This window comes from Coregonus lavaretus (genome assembly GCF_964263955.1).
Source record: "Coregonus lavaretus genome assembly, chromosome: 15".
Classification (NCBI taxonomy): Eukaryota; Metazoa; Chordata; class Actinopteri; order Salmoniformes; family Salmonidae; genus Coregonus; species Coregonus lavaretus.
Genome location: NC_140002.1, coordinates 27,998,400 through 28,023,432, shown reverse-complemented (window position 1 = coordinate 28,023,432; position 25,033 = coordinate 27,998,400). Strand labels below are relative to the sequence as shown.

Sequence of the window (25,033 nt, the reverse complement as noted above, 5' to 3'; positions counted from 1 at the left end):
AATTACAGAGTGAAAAGAAGGGAGCCTGCATCCTGTTTGCAATAAGGCACTAAAGTAAAACTGCAAAAAATGTGGCAAAGAAATTCACTTTATGTCCAGAATACAAAGTGTTATGTTTGGGAAAATCCAACACAACACATCATGAGTACCACTCTTAATATTTTCAAGCATGGTGGTGGCTGCATCATGTTATGGGTATGCTTGTCATCGGCAAGGACTAGGGAGTTTTTTAGGATATAAAGAAAACAGAATAGAGCTAAGCTCAGACAAACTCCTAGAGGAAAACCTGGTTCTGTCTGCTTTCCAACAGACACTGGGAGACAAATACACCTTTCAGCAGAACAATAACCTAAAACACAAGGCCAAATATACACTGGTGTTGCTTACCAGGACGACATTGAATGTTCCTTAGTGGCTTAGTTACAGTTTTGACTTAAATCGGCTTGAAAATATATGGCAAGACTTCAAAATGATCAACAGCCAAAGCTTGAAGAGTTTAAAAAAGTTTTTAAAAGGATAATGTACAAATATTGTACATTCCAGGTGTGCAAAGCTCTTAGAGACCTACCCAAAAAGACTCCCAGATGTAATCGCTGCCAAAGGTGATTCTAACATGTATTGACTTAAGTAAATGACATATTTCTGTATTTCATTTTCAATAAATGTGCAGAAATGTCTAAAAACATATTTTCACTTTGTCATTATGGGGTATTGTGTGTAGATGTGAGAAAATAAATATATTTAATCCATTTTGAATTCAGGCTGTAACAAGTCAAGGGGTATGAATACTTTCTGAAGCCACTGTATTTGTTTGGAGGAAAAATCCATTCAATATTCTGATCAGACCACAGTTTCATTTTGTTTACTATCCCATCTCCAAGCTGTGCTCTGGTTCTATCTGTTAGGGCATAGAGGGAATGATTCCCCGGTCGGTCGGATCAGGCTGTGACTGGTCTTGTCTGAACCGAGAGAGGGAGAGGAACCCTGTTCCTCCTCGTCGGCCCTGTTGCTGCTCCTGCACTCAGTAACCTTACACCAGCATTGTGCTCCTAATGTAATCATCCGAGTGGGAATAGGAAGCAGGAGGCCCAGCGAGTGTAAACACATTACCGTGAGACACGGCCGTGTCCTGAGCTAACCTCTGCTCTGCTCCGTCAGGGCTCTGTTACAGTTAGAGTTATAGCCACCATCTCAGATCTCTGGCCAGAACAAACCGCTGGCTCCCTGCTCGGTCCCACTCTCTCCAGCCCCGCTGTTTACCTTCTGCCCTGTTTTAATTGAAAACACTGCTAACATTGACACAGTTAATGTACTGGGATGTTGTTTGTGAATCCCCACCTAGTCCGGAGTGGCCGCCTGCGTCTGTGTAAGGTATTTTCCACAGCTAAGGTCAGGGAGTTTGTGTCTGCAGCAGAGCAGGACTTAGCTAAGGAGAACAGAGCGAAGTGTCTGCATCATCTTGTACGTCACTGCCCACGTCAGTAACACAGGCCTTGAAAACATCCTCTGACGTTGACAGTGTTAATAGATGACTACCAGATAGTGGTAATGCAAATGGTCTGAGACTTACCTGGGCTGCAGCCTTTCATACAGAGGTGGTCTCTAATGTAAAGACATATACAATAGCAATATATGAAAAGTAATACCTGGCTGTCCTGTAAGTCTGTTTTGACAGAGTAGCTAATACTGGTAAATTTGTTAGAATACCACTTGAAGCTAATCCCTAAGTCATCGATCTATATGTATGTGCTTTGCCTATAGAAACTGAATGAGAATGCGGCGGGGATGTTTGAGTCTGGTGAGGAGCCGGAGGTGAGCAACGGCTTGAGCATCATGAATGAACTGGTCGTGCCGTGCATCCCCCTACTGCTGGTCCACGACACAGAGAAGGACCTGCTGTCTGTGGAGGACATGAGGAACCGCTGGTGCTCCTACCTGGGACAAGAGATGGAGCGTGAGTTTGTTTGTTTTAGGGCTGACCCCATTTAGTCAATTGTTTGGTGGATAGACTGTTGGTCAACTGAGATTTTTTTTTTGTCGAGCAGTCTAAAATATACACTACCGTTCAAAAGTTTGGGGTCACTTAGAAATGTCCTTGTTTTTGAAAGAAAAGCAAATTTTTTTGTCCATTAAAATAACATCAAATTGATCAGAAATACAGTGTAGACGTTGTTAATGTTGTAAATGGTTATTGTAGCTGGAAACGGCTGATCTTTAATGGAATATCTACATAGCCGTACAGAGGCCCATTTATCAGCAACCATCAGTCCTGTGTTCCAATGGCACGTTGTGTTTGCTAATCCAAGTTTATCATTTTAAAAGGCTAATTGATCATTAGAAAACCCTTTTGCAATTATGTTAGCACAGCTGAAAACTGTTGTGCTGATTTAAAGAAGCAATAAAACTGGCCTTCTTGAGACTAGTTGAGTATCTGGAGCATCAGCAATTGTGGGTTCGATTACAGGCTCAAAATGGCCAGAAACAAATAACTTTCTTCTGAAACTCGTCAGTCTATTCTTGTTCTGAGAAATGAAGGCTATTCCATGCGAGAAATTGCCAAGAAACTGAAGATCTTGTACAACGCTGTGTACTACTCCCTTCACAGAACAGCACAAACTGGCTCTAACACAATAGAAAGAGGAGTGGGAGGCCCCGGTGCACAACTAGTTTGAGAAACAGATGCCTCACAGGTCCTCAACTGGCAGCTTCATTTAAATAGTACCTGCAAGACACCAGTCTCAACGTCAACAGTGAAGAGGCAACTCCGGGATGCTGACCTTCTAGGCAGAGTTGCAAAGAAAAAGCCATATCTCATGCTCATCTTAATCTTTTCTTTTTATTGGCCAGTCTGAGATATGGATTTTTCTTTGCAACTCTGCCTAGAAGGTCAGCATAGTTTTATTGCTTCTTTAATCAGCACAACAGTTTTCAGCTGTGCTAACATAATTGCAAAAGGGTTTTCTGATGATCAATTAGCCTTTTAAAATGATAAACTTGGATTAGCAAACACAACGTGCCATTGGAACACAGGACTGATGGTTGCTGATAATGGGCCTCTGTACGGCTATGTAGATATTCCATTAGAAATCAGTCGTTTCCAGCTACAATAGCCATTTACAACATTAACAATGTCTACACTGTATTTCTGATCAATTTGATGTTATTTTAATGGACAAAAAAATTGCTTTTATTTTGAAAACAAGGACATTTCCAAGTGACCCCAAACTTTTGAACGGTAGTGTATATATATTTTTTATGGCACATGAGACTCTGATTCACTCCTGTCTCAATGGACTAATCCATTCGGAGGCCGCGGGGATGGCACACCAGTAGTACAATTTCCGTTAATTCACATAATTTCTAATCTATAATGTTTGGTTACAGTCATTTCTGTTAATGTATTCAATATATAATTATCACTTTTACCGTTCTCATTGTCGGAGTGGACACGTTGTTTGCGGTAAAAACACTTGTGAGGAACAAGTTTTGGGACAAGTGTGTGGTCCTGTGTGGCTCAGCTGGTAGAGCATGGCACTTGCAACGCCAGGGTTGTGGGTTCGATTCCCGTGGGGGACCAGTACGAACAAATATGAACATGTATGCACTCACTACTGTAAGTCGCTCTGGATAAGAGCGTCTGCTAAATGACTGAAATGTAAATGTTTATTTCATTCCATTTAGTTTCTTGGCTTTCTTGATCTCTGTCAGTTTATTAATTGTCGTTTGTTTGTAACGCTCCTGTTTAATGTTGATTTAAGGATACACACACTGATTATACGTAGAAGTAGGCCTATACAAATGCAGGCCTATACATGTGCCCATTTGGGGATCTGATAGTATTTCAGATTGTCTTAACCCACCACCACTGTGGAACTTCTCAAACAATTTTTCCCCCCACCTCAAACAGCAAGTTAACAAAATCTGTTTTACATCCATTGAGAATGACAATAGTTCCTCAACAAAGCCTATTTGAAAAATCTTTCCAGCTCTCTTTCGATAACCACTCAGCGTGAAATGGGGAAAAAAATTGTCATGCTCTGATCCAGTGGAAAGGCCATATGTCTGTCCAGAGCTCAGTGTATTGGGAAACTCTGGGGGCCCAGAATATTTTATACAATGTTGCAAGTTTGCTAGCACTAGCTTCAGGCCGGACCCAAGTTAATAGTTGATACCAGGGGCGCAACTTTGGTTTTAGAAGTGGGGGGGGGACATAGTTATTATTATTTAAGAAAAAATATCCAGTCGGATAATCACTCCAAACTGCCTACCCGACTGCTCAAAGACGTCCGCACGGTCCTAAAGCACACCGTTGCCTCGTTTTGTATCACATTCCAATGATAAAACTGGGGCAGACAAAAATGTAATTTCAGAATGTGGGGAGGACATGTCCCCCCCGTCCCCAGTGAACGTTGCGCCTCTGGTTGATACAATGTTTCAAGTTCCTTGCAGACAGGCCATGCGTAGTCAATGTGATTTACATTTACATTTTACATTTTAGTCATTTAGCAGACGCTCTTATCCAGAGCGACTTACAGGAGCAATTAGGGTTAAGTGCCTTGCTCAAGGGCACATCGACAGATTTTTCACCTAGTCGGCTCGGGGATTAGAACCAGCGACCTTTCGGTTACTGGCACAACGCTCTTAACCACTAAGCCACCTGCCGCCCCAGATTTATAGGATATTTATTTTATCAGGATATTTTTTACCTGCAGGCTGCAATGTTTTTATTTGTTGGCTTTATGTAGGCTATTTTTTACATAGTTGGCAATAGCAATAGAAGTTACTTTTACAATTTTGATTAACCATATGATAATGATTTTGAGATACGAAACCTTTATTATAAATTAAATGAAACTGTTCCACGAAAATGTGCAAATAAAAATCATAACTGGCACACAGATCGGTAGAAATGGTAAGATAAATTGGCACTCCAAATGGAAAAGGTTGCCGACCCCTGGTGTAGCCTACAGTATTAGGAACGTAACAGCAGAATCTGCGAAGGCCAGCAGCAGTGGGAGGAAGAGCGTCGGGAACAGGATTTTCTTCTGCTTTCTTGATCTCTGGCTCCCTCAAGTCATTTGTGTTTCTTAATTATTTATTCACATTGTGCTTAAAGCATGAGACAAGCTCAGTAGCCTACATATAGTTGATTTTATTCAAACACATAGGGTGTGTCTATATAGGGAAAAATACACGTTTTAACATGGATTGGTCAAAAGAACCGACAACTCTAGGTCGGGGACAGCTCTAGTGTGTTTGTTTATTTGCATCTCTTTTAGCCCATGTTAAACGCTTAAGGGGCTGATCTTCCAAGAGTCCATAAAAGTCCAATGACCGAGGGAACTAAGAGCATTTTCACACTACTGAGCCGAGCTGTGTACTGTGCTGACCTGGTTAGGCAGCCTCCGTAGTTGCTTGAATCATGCTGCAATATGAAAATAACATATCCGAGGCAGCACAGTATTGTTTGGGTTGGCACAATAGTGTGAAAGGGGTACAAGAGCCTAGAGGGCCAGGGGGGATAGATTTGTGGTACTGGAGATCTACTGGATGTTTGGTTGTTTTTCTGCTCTAGTTTAATTTGGAAGGTACATGAAACGTGGTCAGGGACATGGTCAAAATAGTTGATATTAGCAGTCAGACCAGCCAAGCCATAACAACCAAGGAAATACCCACTTTGTGTTGGCAGAATTTGACCCAAATTGTTAGTTCAGAGAAATGGTTCAGTTGAGTCCTAGCCTCTGCTCCAGGAAAAAGTTAGATTGGGTTCAGAAAACTGACCAAGCAGCATCTTCTTAGAACAACAACCAACTAGGGCCTCTTTCATTTTATTTTCTCAATCTGTGTTTTCCTAGAGGAGCATGCTTACCAAGAGCTTGTGCTATCACAGTGAAAATATTTAGCTTATGATTTCTGTTTGGTAACTGGATGTGACTCTGGAGAGTGACACAAGCAAGGACATTGAAATAATCAAAAATTTTCTGTCTGACATCTCTCCGTCATTGTTTTCCCCCTCCTGCTGCAGCCAACCTTCAGGAGAAGCTGACGGACTTCCTCCCCAAGTTACTCGACTGCTCGACAGAGATCAAAAGCTTCCGCGACCCTCCCAAGCTGCCCACCTACTCCACCCTGGAGCTGGTTGAGCGCTACGGCCGTGTCATGGCCTCCCTGAGCCGGGTGCCTGCAGACGGGAGATGAGCTGAGGGGGCAGCAGCCCCACGGCCCTATACGGCCCCCCAGGGCACTCACCCATGGATGTCTCTTTTAACCCATGCCTTCCTTATAAACCAGGGGTCGCTCGCCGTTACTCCTCTGTTTCTCTTTTGCTGCTAAAGGTTTTATCATTATAATAATAATTATTTTAATTATTTTTTAAGCAAAACGCAACAGAAAAATTCATGAATGAACGGACAGTTGGAGAAGGAAAAAGTGGAGTGGGGGAAGTAGTGAAAATGGTGATCCTGCAGTGATTGAAAGCCAGCGCATGCTGCTCCAAGCTTTGTTAAACGAGGTTGAGGTTGTTGTTTTTTGTAGTTATCTTTTGTTGCCCACCCCCACTCCTTTCTTAAAGCACCCCTTCTCTGTGTGAGAAGGATCGCCCTGCTGCTTTGCCACCAGTTTGGTACAGTATTATCACATTGTTTCGTTTTTTTTTCTAAAAGAAGTGACGAAATGAGAACCTCGAGTGGGTCTGTGGACTGTACCAGAATTAGAAGTTTTGAGTGCTATGGTAGACATCCATGGACACTGTGGCTTGTTAATAAATCGAGAGAATACCATTTTATTTATGGCCCTTTTACGCCAAATACATATTTTCTTTGTCTGATGTCCCATGTCTTTATTTCTGCACTAACACTAAACACCACAATGTCCTCCATTATTCCTGAGGTGACATAATGCAATCACGATGCAATCATGTATTACACCTCTGTCAACTACGTATCTCCATGATTTTGTTTTTAGATGCACTTTATGTTTTGTCAGCCATTGTGTTTTGGTTCCTCGGATCATGACTTGCATACATCAGAAACTATGCAGTGCAGAGCACCAAGGATAGCCTATAGACGGGTCGGTCATTTAGCAACAATACCGAAGCTTGGGAACTGTGGGGCAAAACAGACAAGGTTGCCTTAGATTGTTGACAACATGTAAACAATATTTAGTCTCCAAATGTTTATTGAAAACATAAATACATTTACACAATGAGCAATTGTCTTTCAAATACATCGGTACAGTTGTTGGTTAGCTAGTGAATTTTAACCATATTAGCGTTGACATGAAATCAGTTTAAAAAATCACAACTAGACATGGTATCAAGAACAAACTTGCTGAAACAAGCCACCAACGATTCCCCACATTGTAGCTTCTTGTCAGTAGCTATGTTTCCATTAACTTGTCCAGTGATTTTAAAAATGTTTTCTCAACATTTAGAAAGATTGCATAGAAAGGTGTTTCCATTACCAATTTAGGCAAGTTGCGCATTAATAAATTGGCAACAGCCTGTATGACCTCCCACCAGCTGTTTCTTATCTCAGGTAGCCCGCGAAAGCCAGCATGGAGAGGTAAGGGATATGCGTTCTATGGAAAATGACATGGAAGGTGTGTTCCACGACCCACTAGTGGAGTGAAACTGACCTTCCATGTAGTTGTGTTATTTTCCAGAGAAAGCATAGCACCCAGAGTTGATTATCCCTTTTATACCATGGCTATATTTTAACACATTTGCCACTAGAAATGTGTTCAACATCCACTGAAGTAGCTCGCAAATAAGTTTACTAGATAGCTACAGTAGTTGCCTTGGTAACCAAACAAACATACTTGCTAGTTTAGCTAACCAAACCATCAGTTCTAGCTTGCTATTATGAAAATCGAATTCAACAATGCCAAGAATGTTTTCAAATCAAATTGTATTGAATTACCTTGACAGGTTAGTCGAGGTAATTGAGGTAATATGTACATGTAGGTAAAGTGACTATGCATAGATAATAAACAGAGTGACAATGCAAGTAGTCCTAGACTTGGCGCTCTGGTACCGCTGGCCGTGCGGTAGCAGAGAGAACAGTTTATGACTAGGGTGGCTGGAGTCTTTGACCATTTTTAGGGCCTTCCTCTGACACCGCCTGGTATAGAGGTCCTGGATGGCAGGAAGCTTGGCCCCAGTGATGTACTGGGCCATACGCACTACCCTCTGTAGTGCCTTGCGGTTGGAGGCTGAGCAGTTGCCATACCAGGTAGTGATACAACCAGTCAGGATGCTCTCGATGGTGCAGCTGTATAATTTTTTGAGGAACTGGGGACCCATGCCAAATCTTTTCAGTCTCCTGAGGGGGAATAGGCTTGGTCGTGCCCTCTTCACGACTGTCTTGGTGTGTTTGGACCATGATAGTTTGTTGGTGATGTGGACACCAAGGAACTTGAAGCTCTCAACCTGCTCCACTACAGCCCCGTCTTCCTTTTTTGTCTTGATCACGTTGAGGGAAAGGTTGTTATCCTGGTACCACACGACCAGGTCTCTGACCTCCTCCCTATAGGCGCTCTCATCATTGTCGGTGATCAGGCCTACCGTTGTTGTGTCGTCGGCAAACTTAATGATGGCGTTTGAGTCATGCCTGGCCATGCAGTCATGTGTGAACAGGGAGTACAGGAGGGGACTGAGCACACACCCCTGAGGGGCACCCGTGTTGAGGATCAGCGTGGCAGATGTGTTGTTACCTACCCTTACCACCTGGGGGCGTCCCGTCAGGAAGTCCAGGATCCAGTTGCAGAGGGAGGTGTTTAGTCCCAGGGTCCTTAGCTTAGTGATGAGCTTTGAGGGCACTATGGTGTTGAGCGCTGAGCTGTAGTAGGTGTTCCTTTTGTCCAGGTGGGAAAGGGCAGTGTGGAGTGCAATAGAGATTGCATCATCTGTGGATCTGTTTGGGCGGTATGCAAATTGGAGTGGGTCTAGGGTTTCTGGGATAATGGTGTTGATGTGAGCCATGACCAGCCTTTCAAAGCCCTTCATGGCTACAGGTCTGTAGTCATTTAGGCAGGTTAACTTAGTGTTCTTGGGCACTAAGTTCTGCTAGGTCTGCTTGAAAGATGTTGGTATTACAGACTCAGTCAGGGACAGGTTGAAAATGTCAGTGAAGACGCTTGCAAGTTGGTCAGCGCATGCTCGAAGTACACGTCCTGGTAATCTGTCTGGCCCTGCGGCCTTCAATGTTGACCTGTTTAAAGGTCTTACTCACATCGTCTACGGAGATCGTGATCACACAGTCGTCCGTAACAGCTGAGGCTTTCAAAAGCAATTCGACTTTTGCTTTCAAAAGCAGCTCAAACAAAACATGTAAGAATGAACTATAGCCATTGAATTCTACTGTGATGATATGCTGTGCGTTATTTAAGTGATAATGCCAGAGAAGCCAGTGTTTGGAGGATATTGGCACGGTGTTAGGCTGGAGACTAAGTCGAGGGCCAGCAAACTGTGCCAATATATGCCCCAAACACTGGTTTTATATAACGGGTTACCAACATATTCAAATAATGTTATTTTAGTTAATTTATTCATACTATTTAATCCTTCCACAAGATATTGTCCTGATACAAATCTGAGGTTGCTAATGTTACCCAAGCCGGCTGGTCGTTCGTTCGTTCTCCAGACTGGACTCTGTGTTGCTGCTGTCCTCTGTCAATCTGCCCGGGGGAGAGCTGGTGAGTGGAATGGACAGCATATATCCGACTCCCGAGTGGTGCAGTGGTCTAAGGCACTGCATCGCAGTGCTAGCTGTGCCACTAGAGATCCTGGTTCGAGTGCAGGCTCTGTCGCAGCCGGCCGCGACCGGGAGACCCATGGGCGGCGCACAATTGGTCCAGCGTCGTCCAAGGTAGGGGAGGGTTTGGCCGGCAGGGATGTGGGTTTGTTTCCCACGTGGGGCCAGAATGAGAAAAAAAAAACATGTATGCATTCACTAACTGTAAGTCGCTCTGGATAAGAGTGTCTGCTAAATGACTAAAATGTAAATGTAAAATGTATCGGTTCAGTTGCCAGAGACGTGACCCAGTCGTTGTCTTTTTCTTCTGTATCTATGGACACGACCCAGTCGTTTGTTCTAAATGTTCCATTGCCGTACTGGCTGGCAACGTTCTTATATCTTGCTTGCTATCTAGCCAACTACGGCTAACTTACAGTCACGTCAAACAGTACAGACAGAATAACAGCAAAGTAGCTGCATTTGCGTTAGTTTAAGCTGTTTTCTAGTGACATTTATTTGGATACATCCATGAGCTAATGATGCGCGATTTCGCCTGGCATAGAAAAGTGAGCTCTCGTCAGGACACTATTGTTCAGAGGAGCTAGCCAACAACACAGCTAACATAATCACTTCAAACTGAAGCTGGAAAGACCGCAAACTAGCTGCATTTTGTTTCCTTTTTTACCTGTTTTCTATTGACGTTTCTTTGTATATGTCCATACAAATTATGCCAGCTGATTCATGATTTCGACTGGCTGAGAAAAGCTGCCTGCCTGTCTGGTCCAGACTCCCAATGCTTTATTACTATGGGACAGCTGGAGATCGAATTTCAATATTGAAACAATGTTGCAAATGTTGGAGAGACAGACAGAAAGGTTTATACAAATCTCCGCTGTAGAAAACCTAATGCTAGTCTAAAAGAAATGGGAGATCATGTCTAGGTGCTTTTTATAGTGGAGATCGAGTTTATAAATTGCCTGGCAGGGCTGATGAGACAGTGGATTGCAGAGTGAGATGGAACACAGTAAATAGGCATTTCAACGTCATAGGTTTAGCCGGTGGTAATTTGTGGATTATAAACTGGGTGGTTCGAGCTCAGAATACTGATTGGCTGAAAGCCGTGGTATGGCCCCGTGTAGCTCAGTTGGTAGAGCATGGTGCTTGCAATGCCAGGGTTGTGGGTTCGATTCCCACGGGGGGCCAGTATGAAAAATGTATGCACTCACTAACTGTAAGTTGCTCTGGATAAGAGCGTCTGCTAAATGACTAAAATGTAAATGTATATGAGACCTTATACCACGGGTATGAGAAACATTTGTTTTTACTGCTCTAATTACATTTGTAACCAGTTAATACCGTATTTTCCGCACTATAAGGCGCACCGGAGTATAAGCCGCAGCAGCTAAATTGAATGATATTGAATGATGTGTACATATATAAGCCGCACTGGACTATAAGCCGCAGGTGTTTTAATGTATAATTACCATATGTAAGGGTTCGTGCACAGAGGGGATTGTCGGGAAAGAGACAAACTGTCTCGCTCTCGTAATGTCTGTCTGTCTTGCTCTCGTTCTGTCTCTCGTACCACTCTCGGTTCCACTTTTACTTTTGCGCGCTACCTGTCTCACTCTTTTCCAGGCCTCCAGCTTTTCCTGCTGGAGCCCGCCGCTTAAAGGTGGGGGGCGCGGACCGGTCATCGAGCCCATAGAGTTAAAGTTGGTGGACTGTAACCTGTAAAATCCATAGATTTAGGAGGTCTTCTAGTGGCCGTTATCTGTAAAAATCCATAGATTAGCCGCACCGTTATATAAGCCGCAGGGTCGAAAAATGGGAAAAAAGGCGCGGCTTATAGTCCGAAAATTACGGTAATAGCAAAAAGCACCTCAGGGGTTTGTGGTATACGGCCAATATACCACGGCTAAGGGCTGTGTCCATGCACTCCGTGTTGCGTCATGGTATATGGCCAATATACCATGGCTAAGGTCTGTGTCCACGCACTCCGCGTTGCGTCGTGCTAAGATCAGCCCTTGTATATGGTATATTGGCCATATACAATACCCCCTCGGGCCTTATTGCTTAAATAATGCACTCTCTAGAATGCCCTTCAAGCCAATCAGAAACGAGTATTCAACAAAGCCATGGTATAAAATGTAATAATTGACTAATATTTGCCATATTCTAATAATTCTCATGTGCCAATATATCACCATGGTCCGTGCCATGTTGAAACTTGCACTCCTGTAGATCTGAAATAATTGGATGGTGAAACTTGCCAGCCAACCAGAAAAGCAAGGTGAAGCAATTCAGGCATTCTTGAAAGTCAGGACAATCCTTGTCCAACAAAGAAACATTATTATTATTATTATATATAAAAAAATATAAAAAATTGTCAGCAGCAGACATTTAGAATTAATTGTGGAGTGGAGCTTTATAGTTTTGCGGTGACATCACGTGCCCTGCATACCTTCAAAATGTTTCCATAATTTGTTTCCATAATTTGTCGCAATAAAGAAAGTTCTACAAAATAAAAATCCACCCCTGTCAAATGGATAAAAATGTGGTTGATGTTTAGAAATGTTTTCCTTTATCTGCCCGTTTCCCCAAAAAAAATTTGTGACATTGTTTTTGTCGATTAAACCTGCCTATTTGAAAGCTATCTGACGGTTCAGAATCATAACAAAGAACGGCTTTGGCCCGGCCTCCACCGATTGTCACACATCATTTTCGTGATGTTGGACATTCATATCCATGCACATCAGTATGCAAGGGGAGTGAAGTTTCCGGGTGATTATTTCTCCCTACGGGGAACACTGAGCTATAATAAGCTAAGTCCTTCATTCATGGGCTAACCATGAAGAACATCGTCTGCTTTAGGCTACCTGTCTGCAGTGCTTGACTTGGGCAGGAGCTCACCGGAGCTGAATACCAGCACCTATAATGTTCTACTGCTTAAGCTCCTGTTCCTCTTATAGAATATTAGCTCAAAAGTCTTGTGACACTTCTGTACCTAATGTTAAATGTAAACAGTACAGGCACCAAAATGAGTAGCCTACCAGCACCTATTTCAGTCCAAGTCAAGCACTGCCTGTCTGACAAAGAATTCGGAAGGTAATGTGACACAAACTTTCGTAATCACAAATGTCAAGCTAGCATCAGTGGTACTGTTAGCTATGGGACACAACATTGGGAGTCTGTATATCTCCCGATATTGTGTCCCAAAGCTATGGTACTGTATATGATACTGATTTCTTTGGTGGGGGTTTCAGATCACCTCGTGGCTACAATGTACTGATCAGCCGGGTCTAAAACAGGGATGAGAGATGTTTTCCTGACCATTGGTCACTGTAAGTTTGCATGAAGCCGACAGCTTTAACGATAGTTTAAACATAATTATGAGACAGCTAAAAATATTTTCTCATGAAAGAAGGTTAGTGTTTGAAAAATAGTTGTTGGTGTGCAGGTGTGGGAACACGTGGAGAGGATGAGATGGCACGAGATGCCATGAGCACAGTCATGAGTAAGGTAAACAGCACTGGCTGCACACAACATACTTTTTTATGGGCAGTTTACTTTAGGCTTGGTTTGAATTGGTGGTAAAATGTTTAGACTCATAACAACGTTTAGGGAAGAAATAGGCTACATACAGTGCATTCGGAAAGTTTTCAGACCACTTGACTTTTTCCACATGTTGTTACATTACAGCCTTATTCTAAAAGGGATTAAATTATGTTTTTCCCTCATCAATCTACACACAATAACCCATAAGGACAATTTTGTCTTAAAAATGTGAAACAGACACCTTATTTACATAAGTATTCAGACCCTTTGCTATGAGACTCGAAGTGGAGCTCAGGTGCATCCTGTTTCCATTGATCATCCTTGAGATGTTTCTACAACTTGATTGGAGTCCACCTGTGGTAAATGCAATTGATTTGACATGATTTGGAAAGGCACACACCTGTCTTTATAAGGTCCCACAGTTGACAGTGCATGTCAGAGCAAAAACCAAGCCATGAGGTCGAAGGAATTATCCGTAGAGCTCTGAGACAGGATTGTGTTGAGGCACAAATCTGGGGAAGGGTTCCAGAAAATGTCTGCAGTATTGAAGGTCTCCAAGTGGCCTCCATCATTCTTAAATGGAAGAAGTTTGGAACCACACTCTTTTCCCAGAGCTGGCCACCCGACCAAACTGAGCAATCAGAGGAGAAGGGCCTTGGTCAGGGAGGTGACCAAGAACCCGATGGTCACTCTGACAGAGCTCCAGAGTTCCTCTGTGGAGATGGGAGAACATTTACATTTACATTTTAGTCATTTAGCAGACGCTCTTATCCAGAGCGACTTACATTATCTTTTTATTTTTCATACTGGCCCCCCGTGGGAATTGAACCCACAACCCTGGCGTTGCAAACGCCATGCTCTACATCCCTGCCGGCCATTCCCTCCCCTACCCTGGACGACGCTGGGCCAATTGTGCGCCGCCCCATGGGTCTCCCGGTCGTGGCCGGCTACGACAGAGCCTGGAGAACCTTCCAGAAGGACAACCATCTCTACAGCACTTCACCAATCAGGCCTTTATGGTAGAGTGGCCAGACGGAAGCCACTCCTAAGTAAAAGGAACATGACAGCCCGCTTGGAGTTTGCCAAAAGGCACCTAAAGACTCTCAGACCATGAGAAACAAGATTCTCTGGTCTGATGAAACCAAGATTGAACTCTTTGGCCTGAATGCCAAGCGTCACGTCTGGAGGAAACCTGGCACAATCCCTACAGTGAAGCATGGTGGTGGCAGCATCATGCTGTTGGGATGTTTTACAGATGCATGGACTGGGAGACTAGTCAGGATCGAGGTAAAGATGAACGGAGAGAAGTACAGAGAGATCCTTGATGAAAACCTGCTCCAGAGCGCTCAGGACCTCAGATTTGAGTGGCCCAGCCAGAGCCCCGACTTGAACCCGATCAAACATCTCTGCAGAGACCTGAAAATAGCTATGCAGCAACGCTTCCCATCCAACCTGACAGAGCTTGAGAGGAACTGCAGAGAAGAATGGGAGAAACTCCCCAAACACAGGTGTGCCAAGCTTGTAGCGTCATACCCAAGAAGAGGCAGTAATCGCTGCCAAAGGTGCTTCAACAAAGTACTGAGTAAAGGGTCTGAATACTAATGTAAATGTGATATTTCAGTTGTTGTTTTTTAATACATTTGCAAAAATTTGAATACTTTCCGAATGCACTTTATCTTAAGTGTGCCTAAACAGACCTCCAATACATACCTGGGCTGGGTTTCTCAAAAGCATTGTAACACGAAGATCATCTTAATTCCATTAAAACTAAATGGACGAAAGATGATCTTAGTGCTATGATGCTTTTAGGAAACCCAGCCCAGGCTAACCAAGGTAACTGAGTGGCGCAGTGGTCTAAGGCACTGCATCGCAGTGCTAGCTGTGCCACTAGAGATCCTGGTTCGAGTCCAGGCTCTGTCGCAGCTGGCCGCGACCGGGAGACCCATGGGCGGTGCACAATTGGTACAGCATCGTCCAAGGTAGGGGAGGGTTTGGCCGGCAGGGATGTGGGTTCGTTTCCCACAGGGGGCCTGTATAAAAAAAAAAAAAACATGTATGCATTCACTAACTGTAAGTCGCTCTGGATAAGAGTGTCTGCTAAATAATGTAATGTAATGTAATGTAATGATATCCTGGCTAGCTAGGCTTAGCAATTGTGGCCACTGGGCAAGCTGCACTGCCATATTTCTCAAGTCATGTCTTTTTATGTAGAAGTGCTTGGATATTTGAAGTTTGGAAGGACAAAATATTTGATTCCTACCTATCAAGCTGATCTATATTTGGGAAAAATTATAAGTTAAGTATTTACAATTAGGGTCGTCACTAGTTAGCACAGCTACAAAGTCATGAAGCCCGCCTATTTCTACAATGTCTCTTCTTAAAATGTGATTTTTAAACCTAACATTAATAATAATAAGCCATTTAGCAGACGCTTTTATCCAAAGCGACTTACAGTCATGCGTGCATAATTTTTTTTTGTGTATGGGTGGTCCCGGGGATCGAACCCACTACCTTGGCGTTACAAGCGCCGTGCTCTACCAGCTGAGCTACAGAGGACCACATTAACATTAACCACACTGTTAACCTTATGCCTGACCTTAAATGAACACCAAAAAGCTAGGCTACTGTAATGACAACTCCATGAGGTAGGCCTAGCTTACAAAGTCACATTTTCCTTTTTCTCAAATAAAATTGAATACATAAATAATCCTGAAAGGATAACCTTGCGTAAACTCTATTAGGTTAACGGAAGCATCCATCACTCCATTCAGTGAATTATTGCCTTTTAATCCCTTTTGGGCACTTTCTTTAAAATTGGTCTGGCTTTCAAAGGGCCAGCCAGAATGTATCAGTTAAAAATGACTTCTCTCTATTGTTGACCGTCACACTCCGCTGATAAGAAAGCCATTTCCATGGCGATGCTTCTATTGTTCTGACCGTCTAGACGTCCTGTGACACCTGACACGCTGTTCCATCCCATAGTCGAGGTTGATCGCATCTGTCTCAAAATCAATGAGCTACTGCTCTGGCTCTGGCTCTGATTTGCAGCGACCGTTGTCATAAGACCCAACACTGATATGAGGTGGAGATGCAAGCTGTCAGTCTGTTATTTTACCCTCTGCTCTCAAACAATAACCTACACACGTACTTACTCTGTAAGTGTGTGTGTTCGTTCACAAGTCCATGTATATTTGTTGAGGGACATAATGATGTAATCATCATTCATCTTATTTCAGCGTGCATCGCACACATTCTTGTCTTAATCCTCCGAATATTTATTGGATCTATAAACTACTCCCATCCAAGCACTCACGTTACCCACATAATTATCTCGTGATTTACTTTTGTCTACACTAGGAGCGTATTTAAGTAACCGCCTAAGAAAGGGATGTTATCTGCTCTCTGAACAGCCTAAATGGCTGGTTCTACATCTTTCCTTTTGTGAATTTAATGATAATTCGTTTCAGTGAAAAACATTCATTATTTTGATCTCAATTCATTAATGAAACAGTTGTGCTTTTATGTGTGTGGTTAAACATTGACATTATTATTACTCTATTTTATATAAAGATAAATATTGCACTGTTGCCGCTAGTGATTTTGTGTTGCGTTTATGGGGTCTGGGATTAACCACACTTCCTGGAACACTTCCTGTTGTTGACGGTTTTGTTATCATTTACACATTTGGTTTGCATTACTGGCTGAGTTTTTGCATAATAATACCTACTGTGTGGGAGGAGGAGGAGGATGGTGCATGCTGCCTGGCTGCCACTTGTTTCTCTGTTTATTTTCCAGAGTGAATAGTTCACGTTGTAATTAATCTGCTGCAATGAAACAGGACCCTCCCTCAGTCAGACAGACAGTGACTTGGCAGTATCGCAATATTTTTTTTAATGGAAAACACGAAGCATACCTCTTTGGTCCTTTAAAAACCTGCTGTATGTAAAATATTGTGTACTATAGCTTGGAATATAAATACATGTGACTGGATGACAACATAATTATGTTTGTGTCCAACATTAGGGCTGTTTTCCTAATGAAGTTAAATCCGCTTTGTGTTTTGTTTCCTTGCCACGAGAGTATCACGATATGGTTTAAAGGCCCAGTGTAGTCAAAATGCAGTTTTTCCTGTGTTTTATATCATTGTTCAACAGCTGATGAAACTAACACTGTAAAAGTGTGAACAAATTTGAAAAGTGTTATTTCCTGATAGTTGCTGGTTGAAAATACAATCTAAGCAGTACCTTCTAATCAGCAGGTTTGCATGGCGACGTCACCATGTGGTAAATTGGTTAATAGACCAATAACAGAGTTCCAAACCTCTCTGCCAATAACAGCTTGTTTTCCATTTTCCCTTCCCCACTCAGACCACTCTCAGACAGTCCTAGCAAAAATCTTGCTCAATAAATAGTTTTTTGCTAAAACACTATTTTTGCCCATTTTAATGTAATTGTATTACAGTAAGGTACTTCCAGAATATAAAAATGGCTGCATTGGGCCTTTAATGGCCACTTCGTGTTTGAGTAAATGAGCAGTAAATAAACCCTGGTCTGTTGCCCACCTGCTCCAAAACATTGGCCACCAGACAGGCTGCATCATGGCTGCCACCTAACCTACCTATTGTGCTGCTTCCTAACGCAGTGAGCCAAGCACTGATTGGCCAGAGAATGGAGGATACAGAGGCAGATGGTTCATGTTGCTGATAGATTACAGGAAAAAACAGTTTAGGTGTTCTATTCTATTGTCTGTCTGAAAATGTGATACCACTTCTTCTTCCTATTCATTCACTCAAGTTCCAAAAAAACAGAACCGCTCAACAAGGATTCAAAATTGTTTTTTATTAATGCATTTATTTGTGCATGAGTCACCCTCCATCTTGTCCAACGCCTAGCTGAAAAGTTAGCAAATAATGAGATTTATGAATTCAGCCCTTAGCAGCACCAGTAGTGGTGGTCTCTTTTGTAGGAGCAAAAGGCTAATATTGGCAACTCTGGGTTCACGCTGCTTGCAATCTGCAGAGATTGTATAAATAGAAAGCAGCAGAGGACATTCTTTTCAAAACCATTCAGCACCGATATTTTCCCTTTTTTGTTCACAGACGTCTTTTACTTCCGTGAACTGAATATCAATCAACAGACACCTCTTTAGTCGGTATAAAGCTTAAGAAAAGAACCCAACCAAAAAAAAGACGAGGAGGGAAAAGGGAGCTCAAATTGCTGTCTGTTCACTTGGTGCTTAATGATGCTTTCTAAGAGCCCCACCCTCATTGGCTTCTGTTTTACGTTGGATAGAAGTTGCACATGGGGAAAAATGCCATCTGGGCTTTGTGCCAGGGGCTGGTGTATCTTGACAAACACTGCCTCGCACCAGGGTGTGCTGGGAAGCTGCATGGGCAAAGGGGGGATTTGGGGGGGGAGCGGTGGAGCCTCTCAAGGTGCCACTTCCATGGAGACGCAGCTGGGCTGAACAAGACTCTCTTCAGTGGACAAACAGGAGGCGAGGCGGCACTGTCTATAGCTACCCCGTTACTGGGAGTCTGGTGGCAACCAATCTAGCTACACGGGCCGGCACCCTGCTCCAACCCAACGCGCTGCTCCGCGTCCATCCCAGCCAATCACTGACGTCACTGAGGAGCAAGCTCATTTACATCTAGCGGTAATTAATTATGTTCAGCATATTGCCTTGCTCATGTAGATTACACTCTGTGTCTATTAGTTATCCTGCTGGTCTGGGAAACCAGCATTGTCATTCTTCAAAGCAGTGGTCTGCACTGTCTATTCTGTCTGTCTCTCGCTCTATCATGACTGTTGTTTGCATCAGTCTCGAAACCGATAATTGTCTGTTGTACTTTTTTATCACTCAAATCAAATCAAATGTTATTTGTTACATACACGTGTTTAGCAGATGTTATTGCGGGTGTAGCGAAATGCTTGTGCTTCTAGCTCCGACAGTGCAGTAATATCTAACAAGTAATATCTAACAATTTCACAACATACAATACACACAAATCTAGTAAGGAATGGAATTTAAGAATGTATACATATATGGACAAGCAATGACAGAGCGGCATAGACTGATACAGTAGAATATTATAGAATAAAATACAGTATATACATATGAGATGAGTAGTGCAAGATATGTAAACATTATTAAAGTGACTAGTGTTCCATTTCTTAAAGTGCTTGAAAAAGAAAAGGAGAGCCGCACACTCTAGGAGCTCAGATGCAATAATTTAATAACCAAATAACCAACGTTTCGACAGACAAGCTGTCTTCATCAGGGTATAATGACAAACACTGTGGGCAGTGGCGGTTTTACACGGAGGCCGGGGGAGGCCCGTGCCTCCCTGGAAATGTCCCTGGCCACCCCTGTGGCCCCCCCGTGCTGACCAAATAAAAAATTATGAATTTATAACTATTTTACACGCGAGCGCCAAAAGCAGAACTAATGCAACGCTCTACACGGCAATGTTCTACACGGGTAAATTAGAGTGGCGCACCCAAAAACTGTATCCTGCCATCTGCCTGCCTGCCACGTGTGGTGCTGCTTCGGTGAATGAGAGCTCAGCAACTACTATTTGCGAGAGGAGCTACGATTTGCAGGAGTCGAAGGTAAGAAAAACGATTTAATATCATAAGTGACTTGTTGTTCTTGCACATAGCCTACATGTTCCTTTTGTTCCTCACACATAAATCAAATCAAGTTTTTAAATGTCTGGTCTCGATTTGTTTAGAAATGTAATCATATCTAAGCAAACTCATCGAAGCAGAAGCAAATATCCAAATGTTAGTAGGCTATCCTTGCTAGGTCTACACAATGCATTTTTATGGCACTATCTCTCTTGCATCTGCACTCTTGTACAAAATACGTGTTATAATAAATGTCATATGATTTTAAAGTAAAATAACGTTTATAATCTTTGAATATCATGTGTTGCCAGTTTTTTTATGTGTGCCCCCCTGATTAAACACTGGCCCCTCCTTGGCCCCCCTAGTAAAATGTGTCTAGAACCGCCACTGACTGTGGGTCACTAGTTTATATAGTGTCAAAGGACACACGCAGGTGTCTGTAATCATGGCCGGTGTGGCCTAATAGCATTGGTTAATTCACAGATAAACAGAACATACAAAAAACATGGATAGCATACGATCATAGATACAACTTGGCTACATAGGCCCACAAACATTTACAATGAATAGCAAAATCACAATAATCACAATGGCTTCAAATCAAAGCCGCTGCCCACTTTTTGGAAGCAAACCACTCAATTTCACCCTCCCTAGGAGAGGGGATGACCTCGACAACTTATTGTTAAAATGAGAGGCTACCTGGATCTTTAATTTAAAGGCCCTTGCTCCCTTCGGTCTCAACGTAGACTTTGATTTCAAGCCATTCTTGTGATTATTGTGATTTTGCTATTCATTGTAAATGTTTGTGGGCCTATGTAGCCAAGTTGTATCTATGATCGTATGCTATCCATGTTTTTTGTATGTTCTGTTTATCTGTGAATTAACCAATGCTATTAGGCCACACCCGGCCATTATTACAGACACCTGCGTGTGTCCTTTGACACTATATAAACTAGTGACCCACAGTGTTTGTCATTATACCCTGATGAAGACAGCTTGTCTGTCGAAACGTTGGTTATTAGGATATTAAATTATTGCATCTGAGCTCCTAGAGTGTGCGGCTCTCCTTTTATTTTTCAAGTGTTCTACTCCGTTAGCCAGCACCTCGCCTAAATAGGTGTGCGTTTCTTAAAGTGGCCAGGGATTTCAATAGGCAGCAGCAGCCTCTAATGTGCCCCCTGGTTTTGTTTTGATTTGTTTCTTGCTACATTGACATTTAGAATTAATTTTCTCCTCTCAATGGCTCAGTCTCAACATAGTATCAGCATAGTTGGTGAACTTTTAATGACAATAACCTTATTTCTCAGTTTCAGGAAGGAGGGAAATGAGTGGCACTTTGAGGTCTTGCTCTCGCTCGCTCACTCGCTCTCTCCCTCTCTTTCTTTCTCTCTCCTCTCTCCCCTCTCTCTTTCACTCTCTCTCTCTCTCTTCTCCACCATCTCTCTCTCTCTCTCTCTCTCTCTCTCCCTCTCTTTCTTTCTCTCTCTCTCTCTCTCCCTCTCTTTCTTTCTCTCTCCTCTCTCCCCTCTCTCTTTCACTCTCTCTCTCTCTCTCTCTCCCTCTCTTTCTTTCTCTCTCCTCTCTCCCCTCTCTCTTTCACTCTCTCTCTCTCTCCTCCACCATCTCTCTCTCTCTCTCTCTCTCTGTCTGGACTATGGGAGCTTGCTTTAAAAAAGAAAGAGTATAAAAGTGCCACCAGGGATGCTTGCCTATACACTGTTCATGCTCTGCATGCAATCAGTCTATATAGAAAGAGAGGCAGCAGGTGGTCCTCCAAATAAGTCTGCAACAGGATGAAGCACTGACACCAGAGGATGGTCAGGGGCTCCTAGCAACAGGATGCAGCACTGACACCAGAGGATGGTCAGGGGCTCCTAGCAACAGGATGCAGCACTGACACCAGAGGATGGTCAGGGGCCCCTAGCCACAGGATGCAGCACTGACACCAGTGGATGGTCAGGGGCTCCTATGTTTGATAGTCAGTCACCTCTAGTCTAATGGGGAGTCCATCAGTATCTTCACACTGTGTTGTGTACTCCTTTCCATGTATTTGATCTCATAGATAGAAACATGTTAGGCAACTATTTGAAGAGTTTGAGCCAATGTTAAACAAAACATGCTGAACAAAAATAAACGCAACATGCAACAATTTCAAAGATTTTACTGAGTTACAGTTCATATAAGGAAATCAGTCAATTGATAGGCCCTAATCTATGGATTTCACATGACTGGGAATACAGATATGCATCTGTTGGTCACAGATACCGTAAAAACAAAAATAGTGGCGTGGATCAGAAAACCAGTCAGTATCTGGTGTGACCATAATTTGCCTCATGCAGCGCGACTCATCTCCTTCGCATAGAGTTGATCAGGCTGTTGATTGTGGCCTGTGAAATATTGTCCCTCTCCTCTTCAATGGCTGTGCGAAGTTGCCGGATATTGGCAGAAACTGTAACACGCTGTCGTACGCGTCGATCCAGAGCATCCCAAACATGCTCAATGAGTGACATGTCTGGTGAGTATTCAGGCCATGGAAGAACTGGGACATTTTCATCTTCCAGGAATTGTGTACAGATCCTTCCGACAGGGGGCTGTGCATTATCATGCTGAAACATGCGGTGATGGTGGCAGATGAATGGCATGACAATTGGCCTCAGGATCTCGTCACAGTATCTCTATGCATTCAAATTGCCATTGATAAAATGCAATTGGGTTCATTGTAGGGCTGACCCCATTTAGTCGACTGGTCGATTGTTTGGTCAGTAGGCTGTTGGTCAACCGAGATTTCTCTAGTCGAGCAGTAGCAAAAAAAAATAAATGACACCTCTCTGATTCACGCCTGTCTGAGTGGACTCATCCATTGTGGAGGCTGTGGGGATGGCACAGTCCATCAGTCTAAGACGTGCTACTGAAATTGTATATGGTTAGATGATGTAATAACCATGGTGCAACACAAATAAAAATAATATTATTTTATAACAAATGCGCTTTCTACCGCATTGGATAGTGGTCGCTGTCCGCGATTCTGAAACACATTAGTACGCTGTTGAATTGGCACCTTTTCCTAGACCAAGTTGCTATGTGCATAATAGCAAAGTTGACCAGCATATTGGTGTTGAGAACAATGCGGCGGAGGCAGCAGCAGAGTTAGGAGACAAGAAAACAGCTCTTGCCTTAATCGTCTAAGAAAAGTGAGAGGAAACCCCAACTTAATTAGGTCTATAATCAACAGCCTAACTGTTAAATGTGCCTGGCTTTATAAATCATCCATATGCATCTATAGAAATAAGACAGATCCTGCTTCTGTTGCCTGTTGCCTTGAGTGTTTGTTTAATAGCCTACTGATTCCGTGAGCACCAGGCCTCAACAATTCTATAAATATGGCTGTTTTTAATCTTTGCTATGCTGTAATAACGGCTTTACACTTTTTTTCTTTAGACCAGCCTCTCTGGTATTATTTAAAATTTGTTTAGTGTTGTTTACACTGTTTCAAAAAAGTATATTTCTAATAATAATAATAACCCTATCTTTTCCTTGATCTCCTTATTGTTATTGTTACTATTATTATTATGATCATCATTATAATAATAAGTAATGTCATTATCATTAGTAGGCTTAATATAGCAGCCTTGTATAACCACCATCGAGCTGTAGGCCTAAGAGCGCATCCTGTTTAGTCTTAATACCGTAACTTACTTAGGCTTATATTTCAATACTTATATAGACTACTGTATCAATCAATCATTTATTCGTTCATGTCATCACACAACATGTGAGTCATTCATGATGTGAAATGTAATCAAGCATTTTAGTTTTAAAATAAAATAAAGTGAGCATTGAATAATTAGCGTAAACAATAAATAGGCATAAACCGTTCCATTTTGGAAATTGCATTCACAAATGAATGCGACTGTTTTTAGTCTTTGCTGTAATATAGGCTTTCCGAAAAAATGTCACAACAAACTATCTGGTACGCTTATAATTTATTGAGTGTTGTTTACATTGTTCCAAATGGTCAAAAAAATGATATTGTAATCTAACAGCACCTGTTTGGCACACATAATATGCACGCAACGCTTGCTCCATACCTTACTTCCCCTTTACCTCCTGCGCAAACAGTAAACATTCCCCCATTTCGAGTTTATTGTCACGTCCTCTGCATCTATTTTGCTGTCACGTGTTACGGTGTTCAGAGTTTGTTATAACCAATTTACTGATTATGATATGCTATAGGTCAGGCCCTATTGGTCACGTGCATGCGATGCATACAGTGAGGGGGAAAAGTATTTGATCCCCTGCTGATTTTGTAAGTTTGCCCACTGACAAAGACATGATCCGTCTATAATTTTATTGGTAGGTTTATTTGAACAGTGAAAAATCCAGAAAAACGCATGTCAAAAATGTTATAAATTCATTTGCATTTTAATGAGGGAAATAAGTATTTGACCCCTCTGCAAAACATGACTTACTACTTGGTGGCAAAACACTTTTTGGCAATCACAGAGGTCAGACGTTTCTTGTAGTTGGCCACCAGGTTTGCACACATCTCAGGAGGGATTTTGTTCCACTCCTCTTTGCAGATCTTCTCCAAGTCATTAAGGTTTCAAGGCTGACGTTTGGCAACTCGAACCTTCAGCTCCCTCCACAGATTTTCTATGGGATTAAGGCCTGGAGACTGGCTAGGCCACTCCAGGACCTTAATGTGCTTCTTCTTGAGCCACTCCTTTGTTGCCTTGGCCGTGTGTTTTGGGTCATTGTCATGCTGAAATACCCATCCACAACCCATTTTCAATGCCCTGGCTGAGAGAAGGAAGGAGGTTCTCACCCAAGATTTGACAGTACATGGCCCCGTCCATCGTTCCTTTGATGCGGTGAAGTTGTCCTGTCCCCGTAGCAGAAAAACACCCCCAAAGCATAATGTTTCCACCTCCATGTTTGACAGTGGGGATGGTGTTCTTGGGGTCATAGACAGCATTCCTCCTCCTCCAAACACGGCGAGTTGAGTTGATGCCAAAGAGCTCCATTTTGGTCTCATCTGACCACAACACTTTCACCCAGTTCTCCTCTGAATCATTCAGATGTTCATTGGCAAACTTCAGATGGCCCTGTATA

The 25,033-nt window shown here is 42.7% G+C and overlaps 1 protein-coding gene across 7 annotated transcripts in view; it reads left to right on the top strand.

Moving 5' to 3' along the window:
- Positions 1-6,826, top strand: part of LOC311142745 (ubiquitin carboxyl-terminal hydrolase 25-like) — a 56,762-nt gene extending 49,936 nt beyond the window's left edge. For 5 of the 7 annotated variants that reach the window (XM_084178409.1, XM_084178410.1, XM_084178408.1 and 2 more), the window contains 2 exons: positions 1,762-1,954; positions 6,026-6,826. In XM_084178409.1, coding sequence (XP_084034535.1) covers positions 1,762-1,954; positions 6,026-6,198 — 366 coding nt within the window. In that variant the 3' untranslated portion in view covers positions 6,199-6,826. The remainder of the gene's footprint in view (positions 1-1,761; positions 1,955-6,025) is intronic. The other 2 variants (XM_084178412.1, XM_084178411.1) reach the window with 1 other exon arrangement.
- The last annotated feature ends 18,207 nt before the right edge of the window (positions 6,827-25,033 follow it).